Source organism: Mytilus californianus, unplaced genomic scaffold, assembly GCF_021869535.1.
Source record: "Mytilus californianus isolate M0D057914Y unplaced genomic scaffold, xbMytCali1.0.p SCAF_1, whole genome shotgun sequence".
Classification (NCBI taxonomy): domain Eukaryota; kingdom Metazoa; phylum Mollusca; class Bivalvia; order Mytilida; family Mytilidae; genus Mytilus; species Mytilus californianus.
The window spans coordinates 72,970,692-72,981,013 of record NW_026262581.1 but is presented as its reverse complement, the minus strand read 5'-3'; the positions used below and the strand labels follow the sequence as shown (position 1 = coordinate 72,981,013).

General features: G+C 32.3%; 1 protein-coding gene across 1 annotated transcript; it reads left to right on the top strand.

The window, feature by feature from the left end:
• The first annotated feature begins 3,583 nt into the window (after positions 1–3,583).
• LOC127737884 (uncharacterized) lies at positions 3,584–9,723 on the top strand. Its single transcript, XM_052248843.1, has 4 exons — positions 3,584–3,931; positions 5,240–5,264; positions 8,936–9,070; positions 9,407–9,723. Exons 1-4 carry the CDS (start codon positions 3,584–3,586, stop codon positions 9,721–9,723), a joined length of 825 nt encoding a protein of 274 aa, XP_052104803.1.
• The last annotated feature ends 599 nt before the right edge of the window (positions 9,724–10,322 follow it).

Genomic DNA, 10,322 nt, shown 5'->3' with positions numbered 1-10,322 from the left:
CAGGCGGAATTATCTGTGAGTGTTCGGTGACGAAGATTAAAAAACATCAGGCAAAATAATGATACCAATGGATAATTTTGATAAAGAGCTGCGCCATGAGCGCGTGATACGCCCGTCGCTTTATTACCGAATAAAGTTCCATAATCCTTCAATGTCATATAAGAAATTTATATAAAAAAACCTAAAGGGAGCTTATTTTAATAGATATAAACCAGTCACCAAAGTTTCATGAAAACTACTCTAAGCACTTTTGAGTTATTGTCCGAAAACTGGAATATCTCCCATTTTTATGAATAAAGTCCCAATACTCCAAAATGTAAAATCAGAAATTTTTAAAAATCGAATGGGAAGTTATGTCAATATATATAAACAATTCATCAAAGTTTCATGAGAATTGTTCAAAGCATTTTGAGTTATAGTCAGAAAACTGAAAAATCAACCATTTTAAATGAATAAAATCCCATAACTCAGAAACATAAAATCTAAAATTTATAAAAACCGAAAGGGAGCTTACATCAATAGATATTAACAATTCACCAAAGTTTCATGAAAATTGGTTAAAGCGATTTTGAGTTGTTGTCCGACATGTTGATGACGGACGGACAACGGTATACATTGTACCATAACTTGTTCCTTAAATTAACAATATTTTGATTAGTACATTTAAATAACAAATGAAATTCATCACCAATATAACTTCTACACAAAGTGAATAGTCTATCATTCCTCGGAATATTTTGCTATCTTCCTGGTTCACCTAAATTATGTGATCCAAAGACTGCAATATTCAGGAGGTTTTAGAAGGTATTTTTCTAACGTAAAACTTTTTTTTTTTGAAATATCGAATAAAATTGTCCTCGTGATCGAAATTTTTAATATCACTGTAGACCACTGTTGTACAAACTGATTTAAGTAAATTTCATCACAGTAGCTCTTTGATTGACAAAACATAATTATATCCAATGCCAGTACTGTTAATGCCGCTTCCATAAAATTAATCCATTTAAAGGCGTATTTATTTTTAGGCTTTAAGCCAAGCACCAATTTATACAATAAACTGCAAACCTTTGATTGATTATTAACAATTTTACACCAATATAAAACCATTTCACCTTTATCTCAAGAGAAAGGAAAATCTACCCGATTCTCCATCAACCATAAATAAGGCGTAGTGTTTCTTTCAGTGCCCTTTTGCAAGATTTCAAGTCAGTCTTTTCAATTTTCAATTTTTCAAAGCCCCAAACTTCAGCACCATACAGAAAGATTGGCTTTGTCATAGAATCAAAAAGTTTAAATTGTAGATCTATAGGTATTGATTCATTTCGTATAATTTTGTAGTTCCGAAATATAATTTGTTATCAAGTCTAGAGGGTCTCGATGGGGTTAACAGAAAAGAGAATAATGGGCAAAAAGTGCAGAATAAAGGGCAAATAATATAAAGAATAGATAAGAATAGGCCCCAAAAAAATTAAGAATAGAGAATATTGGGGTGCTAAGATATAAAGAATAGAGAATAATTGGTGACAGACGTCAAAATTGAAATTGTGGCAATTTATCAGTTGTATTTTGAACAACACCGGAAATCAAAATGGACATTTGTGTTAGTGCTGCTCGCCAGAAAATAGAAAAAACATTCTTAAAGTGAGTTTACATGTATCTGTTCATTTTTCATCGTAAAACGGCTGATTTTCTATAACGTTTTTGCTTTATTAATTAAATCAAAATGGCTGCCTTTCAAACGTTTATCAAATGTCTGCTTCAAAGTACAAAAGTTTTAAATTTTCCGTTTAAAATCGAAATGATTCTATCATGCAATGCTCTATGCTCATTTTAACATGTGTAGGCATTATTTTTGTCAATATTTTAAAAAGAAAGAAGTATTTCTTACTCTTTACTATGAATCAAATTGCATTCTTAAAACCAATACAGGATGTTAGCCTATCTGTACGCTTCGTATTGTTGTTTTTATCGAGCATAAAAAAATCCATTTGCAGCAATAATAAACCATTTAGTCTTTGAATGCAAATGTGTATGTAAAGTTTAACCACAATTTGCATCTTTGTTTTAAAGTTATATCTGCACGCTCAACATATTTGGGGATCGAAACTGTTATTTTCATTTTCATATCGTCTCACATCAGATCATGTTAATGAAATTCAAAAATGTATTTTTACTATATGCTCAGTATTTTTTGTCGCGCATGTTTCTCAAAACGTGATTTTACTGTAAAATTTGAAGGCTTTTCCCGGAAAATTTTTACTGATCATAATTCACACCATACTGGTACGGTTATTCACACATGTTTATTAATCAAATATTTCATGCATATTGAGGACGAACACAAAGTAATAGTAAATGCAGTAGGTAGGTTTCGCAAAGTCCGATGAAGTTGGGGGCAGGATGATGTCGACAGCCACGGGTAGAAAGGAGTTTGTTGGATAGGGACAAAATTTTGCATGTTACAGTGCACCTAAAGATTCCTCAACAAGTTTTTGTCGCATCCTTAGAATTAAGAGAGCGTGGCACTTTTCTACGTAAGCCAACGGATTAAATATTTATTTTCCGATCGGACATGGCTGCGTATTTATGCATCCGGAATAGCCAAGACGTCCCTCTTTATCATGCATTTACTGCCGGCGGGAATACCTATTGCTACAAACTTTAGATAAATAATATCGTTATGATCCTTATTTTATTCCATTCAACAGAGGAACAGGCACTGCAATTATAGACAGAAGTAATTTTTATTTTGATCGGTGAACAAATTCCGTTTATGAGATATTGTGATATTAACTTATTAACAAAAGACAAGAATGTTTCTGATTAAGACTGTAATCTTTAATGTTTGTCGGATATCTTAGATCAATATATAAAGGACTTATAAAACAAATGAAAAGTTGATAACTCATAAAAAAATTAATACGTGAATCGGTGTACATCTAAGAGGTTGAATTGTAGAGAGAGAGAGAGAGAGAGAGAGTAACACGTATTTATTTTGAAACTCAAATTTTTGTCTTACCTCTCCTTCACGTTTGAATCAATCGTCAGACCTCGGCAGATCCCGTTACCTTACATTAACATTAGCTTGTTGAATCTGCCGATGTGTGCTGAATGCTTTTGAAGTTGTTGACTCATTAGCTTCTCCTTATTTTTCTGATTTAGCCTCGCATGTGACTTTAATTATAATTTATTTTAGATCTTAGTAAATCTAATGGTAATTAGAATCTGAAGGTACCTTAAACGTTAACATAATATAACGTGTACAATATATTTACCCTAGGACTAGAAGATAGACTCTCTTTATATATTGGTTGATTATTGCAGATGTCAGATTTTGTGTTTTGGATACAAATATGAAACTGAAACGTTTACAGCCACTGACTTCAAGTATTATAAAAGATACATGAAGTATAAAAACCTAGATTTCGGTAAATCTCTTGTTTATTTGCCAAAATCTACAGTGGAAATAATAAACAATAAATCAGTTACGTTTATTACTGGTGATATTATAGCCCTTAAAATAATCCTCCATAATGAAAGGGGTGACGTTTTAACTGATGGTAGCGATTTTATAAAAATTTGGATGAATGAGAAAGGCGCAGGTTCAGTGGGATATGTCGCGGATTATGGCAATGGTACATATATTGGAGTGATAAAGGCATTATGGAGCGGATCTCCGCACATCAAAATTTCTTTGTCATTTCCAAAAGAATCTATTGGACTATTTGTAAACTACATATATAGGAATGGAATGTTGCGGACTTTAAAAGGAGTTTTTAAGAATGCACGTGGAGAAACTGGTAAAGGTTTATGTGGAATTCACACACTGACAAAACATGGCATCTGTGACTTTACATCATTAAATTATGGAATGCGATGGTTTTGTTCATTACCAGATGCACCCGGGTTCAAATGTTCAGACTGGTATGCCGTAATTGGAGATATGACAGTATCGACATTTACAAAGACACAGAAGCACTTCATAAGGTAATACATTTTTATATTAAATGAATTTTCAGCATTTGAGGAAATATTTTCGTTACATGGTTGATCTTCGTTTCATTACACAGAACTATTGTATTTTTTTAGCAGCGATGGCTGCTTGTTGATAAAAAAACTCAATTTCAGTTTAAATGAACTTACTAGTAAAGGTTTAGATAATTATCGTTAGAATTTACGTAAGACCTTCGTGAAGATATTCTATGTATTTGAAGAGTCAAGGAGACAGCTAGCCAACTATCATAAAAACAACTTTTATTACCTCTAACTTGTTTCTAAAAGTATCTCACATTGCTTCTATTTTCTTTGTATTGCTTGTGCCGATAGTTTCTCATATAAAACAACCATACATTTAGAGTATCATGAACGTAAACTATGTTTAATTGGTAAATTAATAAGTAGGGGATTTCTTAATCACAAATTACGTTATATCTTCGATAAAGATTTTCAATGATACAAAGAGTTGGTTTTGAAATTTGGCTGTACATGAAGAATGATTATAACAAAAGGAAATTCACACATTAATTTTACAGTTATGTTGTTTATAGAGAACGTATATTTAGAAACTAATTATCACATTAATTTGCATGGTTCATCGCTACTAACCTGGATTTTGCATAACTGAATAATGTATTTCTATACTGACAAGAAAACGTATGGTCCTATACCCTGTCGATGCTTAAATTGTGGCATTGCATAATCATGCTTTTCTCAAACTGGTTATGACGTTTTTACACTAAATACGTTGCATGATTTATGATTGATATTTTAGTCTCAAAAGCTTGGTTGATTTATTAGTTCAAATTAGTCTTAACTATTTTATTGTCTCACAAATACGATTTTAATATTTGTGACGTCCGATCAAGGTGCCGAATATCAGAAAATTCCATTGTGAGGAGAATTTGACATTCAAAAGGACATAAAGAATGGATCTGCAAATTAACAGGAAAAAACTTTGTGCATCTAATATGAGTTATGCAAATGCTAAAACAATCTATACAATCTAAACTTGATCTCTTTCATTTTTAGCCAGGCATTTCTTGTTTCCTTAATATTAAAGATATTTTAGAGATGCATTATGTGTGTGATTTGATTGAAAAGATATATTCATTTACGTGAAGCCTTTTGTGATTTGCACTTGGTGACGGTTTGACATATACATTTTTATATGGTCTTTTTCAAACATAAAATCAAAAATGTTTTTTTTATACTTGCAGTTCTAACAGTAATAAAATAATAGGAAATTAAAGTTGAAGTACATGGTGGTAAGTTATTAAAGTAATATGTACTATCTTATGCACAGAAATGGGTTTCTCAAAACTGACTCAAACCAGTACTCGATGTTGGCATTATTTGAATGATCATTTATTACAAAAATGAATTGATCATTAATTATTTAAGTAAGTTTTAAGATACAACTGCTTTAAGATGTTTGTGTAAGATTGTCATAGCTGTATTGTTTAGTTTTTATGCCCCTTTCTTCAATTTCTTTTTGTCTATTTGACTCCCCAATCTTTTATTGTCTCGAGCATACCTGGTGGAAAAAAGAAGATACTAAAGTGACGATCACAATTCGTAAGTCGGATACAAACCGATAAGACCATAGTAAACATGGAGAGTTCGCAATTACAAAGCTGAAATCATCTCTTTGGTCGTAACTATTCATGGTATAATTCATGAATTGTATCAGGTATGCGCTCTGAAATCCGTATCAAACATTTATCAGTCAATCAGGTGTCAGGTTAGTACAGTTCATCCTTGTTCTTTGTTAACACGACCTGGTACGAATGAATAAATATCATGTGAGTACGGGACCGTTATGCCTAGTATTAGATACAATACAAAGGTAACAAAGAAACAGGCTGGTAACAACCGTTGCCGGATAGTTTTTCTGCACGAGTAGTCAGGTCAAGTTCCGAGGCGATAGCCGAGGACCTTGATCTGACTACAAGTGCAGACAAACTATACGGCAGGTTGTTTCAGGCCTGTTTTTTGTTACCTTTGTTTTGTATCTGTTTTGTACGACGTTTCAAGAAGGAAGAAGTACATTTTACATTTAGAAGAGGTAGCAAAACTAAAGATATTAGAAACTTAAATGGCCATATACCAGTTAATGTAAGTTACAGTTTAAACTCAATTTTTTTTTCTCACTTCCCTTCAGCCGAGAGTTTTTTTCTCAAAAAATTCAAGAATCTAACAACTTTATAAAAAGAACCATTTCAAATTAAAGGTGAATGTTATACACATTTGAGACTTTTTGAAATGCAACTTCGCAAGTAAGTAATGTATAAAAATAAGATTTCAGAGGTAAGCAAGCTACCATTTGATTTTTATTGGGGGAAAAGGGGGAGGTAAGATAAATTCCCCCTTAAAAATTCGTAAAAATCGTACGTTTGCCGCCAAATATATGAATGCAATATATATGAATTCAATAACTATATAAGTGTATCAAAAGAATGAATTTCCTATCTCATTAGTGAATGAAATGTTATGAATAAATGGATTTTGTCTTGTTATTAGATATATATATAGGCATATATTTTGGATTTTAAAAAATGTTCATGCTTATAGGTTTTCATATGTCTCTGATAGTGTTGATCAGGATTAAACACGTGTCCTTATATGATCAGAGCTTACCGTCCAAAATTGATGACATAAGTTGAATGATTTTCTTCAAGATTTGCTGCCTTTTTGAACATGTATTACACGGACACTTTTTATTTATAGGATCAATCGTGCATTGGTGAGTTGATAGGGATTTTATCTTTTGATTAGATTTGATTTCTTTTATATATATTTCCTGTCTTTTTTATTGAAATATAAACGTTGGTACCAGCATTTCTTTCAGCATTGTCCAGAATACTATTCATGTCCATATATTGAAAAAAAACACATTTACGGACCGACCATTTAGCTTCAAAAGGGGTGTGTTCTTTTCTGAGTAAGAAAATTATTTAGTTTTTCAACTATATAATATATTATATATTTTTTCTCATAAATTTGGGGATCAAAATGTTTTTTTAGGAAAAAACCATAACCCACCTTTTGAAGTTAAATGGTCAATCCCTTAGTGTACTAATATGAATAGTTACTGGAATTGTTTGGAAAAAAATAAAGTTATTGATGCTAACGTAAATATTTTAATTAAAAAGACAGGAAATATGTCGGTGAAACAAAAAGTTCAAATCTAATTGAAATTTAAAGTGCCCATGAACTCACTGATCATGCACGAGTGATTCTATTCATAAAAAGTGTCCGTGTAACAACTAAAAAGTGTCCGTGTATCATCTTAAAAGTGACCGTGTAACATCCGTTAATGTACTGTTTTTCTATAGCTCTGTTGGGGGCAAAGTCGTACAAGATAAGATATTTTGTGAACATAAAAAATCGGAAGATCGTACAACAGGCTGTCAAAATTTTCAAAAAGGGATGCGTATTGGGTCTATTAAAATATAAGAGGAAAGAAGTTCATCGGCAGTAAAATAAATTTCAGAAGAGTGCAAAAAACATAAGCTACCGACTTTCATGGTGGACAGAGCCCCTTATCTTATAGATCCATCCCCTGCCAGGGAATTAATAAGGCATACTCACATAATTATAAATGAGGCTTTATTTTCAGAAGTAAATATGGTAAAACTAATAGCTGACTAAAACTGAATACGTGTTTGATAAAATGGTATCTTTGTGAGAAATTAACGACTCTGTTACCTGCACATACACCAAGACAAAATATTGTTTATTTACTTATTAAACTTAAAGGAAATACTTTTCAGCATTTTCACCAATCTTATCATCTGAAGCTTTTTTAATCTGTATTAAATGTATAAATTTTGCCATCAACACTTCGGTGTGAAAATCATGTCAGATATGCCGGTAAATTGACCAATATGGCTGCCAATATTTGAATCAACCACCAACTGGGACTTTTAAAAAAGATGTGATTTTAGCAAGAGGGACCTTTGACCTGTTGACCCCAAAATCAATAGGAATCTTCTCCTTCCCTATATCTTCCATCTGTATCAGTTCTATTTTAAAGGACAACTCAAATAACCATTTCAGAACTACTTTCCCTCGAAAAATGTTTTTTGAAACAGTGACCATGAACTTCGACCTTGCCAATCCATAGAATGTTTCCCTTTACTATATGTTCCATCTGTATAAGTTTCATTCCAATCAATCAAATGAAACTCAGGTTAACAGCCCGAAACCATTTTTCCAGTTTCTCAGTGATCTTGTCCTTTGATCAATTGACCCAAAATCAATTGATTCTTTTCCTTCCATACATCTTTCATCTGTATAAGTCTCAATACAATCGAATAAGGGATGGTCAAGTTATCATTAATCAGAAACTATTTGTTTTGTACACATGGACGGACAGAATGGCAAAAAACGATTACCATACACAAAAGAGTTCGTGGAGCCTTGAATAGAATGTTCACATACTAAAATTCAATTAAATGTACGATCCTTTCAAAACCAATTGATCATGATCATACCATTTATATAATTATTAATGCATTTAGTCTTTTAGGGAGACTTAAGTTGTGTGTAATAGTAAACTTTAATGACAATTCAAATCGTCCGTTTGTATTAAGGGTTTTGTAATTACCACTTTAATCGTTTCTTTTTTAGGTATTTAAATATTCTTCTCTTTAAACACGATAGTCTTTATCAGAGAGTAAAAGGATTTCTGGTCAAAACAAAAAAAAAGGAAAAAGACAAGTTGTTTATGTTTGTTTTGGTACCATATTATTTGTAAGTGTACGTAAGATTATGTGTGGTATTGTCATTCCCGTTAAGATTTGTGATTCTGAAATGTATTTACTCTGTTTCTACATTTCAATGTTTCGTGGTGTTTACCGTTTGTCATTGGTGTCTATTTCTGGGTATTTATCTTTTTCAGCTTTTTGAAAAGATAAAGATTTTTTTATTGCAGATAAAACCATAGACCACCCAGAGTACTCCTGTAGACAAATAAATCCTTCAGTCACATTTAACATTTCGTCCCCAGTTGGATATGTTTATAATAAAACATGGCATAATCTCTTATGCCAAAACACAGTTGAACCAAGTTATAATAGGTATTTATCCTGTCTTAGAAACAGGGAGATTTACATGGTTGGAGATTCTACAGTGCGACAATGGCTTAGTTCAATGGCTGAGATTTTGAATCTTGCACTCTCGGTTAAACGGACATCAGCTGCTCTACGAGGCTATCATCATTTAATCAAAGCTTGTAGTAAAAATAAGAGAGACAATATTACTGTTACGTGGGCTCCGCACGAGTTCCCATTTTTCACTTATAAACCTAATGCGACAATACATCAGTTTAAGCCTGCAAGATATCACCTCAACGTAATAAGTTCTAAAAATCCGATCGTAGTACTGCATTGGTATCTACATATAGGTCTTGTTCCATTGTCAGTTTATGAAGAACATGTAATGAACGCTAAAGATTCTATAGTTGAATTCTTGGATCGTGTGCCTGGCGCAAAAATATTCATTAAAGGCCCACATAGCTTAGAATATAATAACGGTGTTCCATATGATTTTGTCAGATATTTGCAGGATAAAATTATATTCAAGATTTTCGATAATATTAAACATAAGGTTGTGTATTTAAACGAATGGGATATGACAGTTGCTTCCGAAAGTAAAGCTATACATCCTTCGAATGATTTAATACATCAAATGGTACAGGATTTACTGTCTTATATTTGTTAATATTTCTAACTTACAGACTATCCTTCTATGTGCTATAAGAATAAAAAAAAACATCGAAATGTATTACATTATTACACACTTTACGACGGATGATAAGCAGGGCACAAATATCTCTAGTTAAAACACAAGTCTCCTAATAAACTACCTTTTAATGTTGTTATATAAATTTAGGGACGACATCAAAAGTTCAATGTAGGATAAAAAACTTAATTCACATAGTTTTTTTCATTTTAAACGCCAGGTGCGCGATAAGTAGTCATGAAACTTAGCAGTGGTGCTCGAATCAATACATTTGGAATGCCAAATTACATAGGTTGAAGTTGAAGTGCATCAAAAACCAAAATTCTGAAAATTTGTGCCAAATACGACTAAGGCAGGGAAGCCAGAGTGTACGGAGAGTATCATCGACCTTCGACAGGAAAACTGTCAACCCTAGTCAATTAAGATCGGAGTCTTAACACAACTTCCCACAAGCAGGCTAGTGATCACTGTTGACCACCGACATTTTTGAAAGTGAGAATATAAATGCTAGATAGAAAAAAAATAGCAATATACCAGAGTATTCTATGATTGATTGGTGTTTAACGCCACTTTCAGCA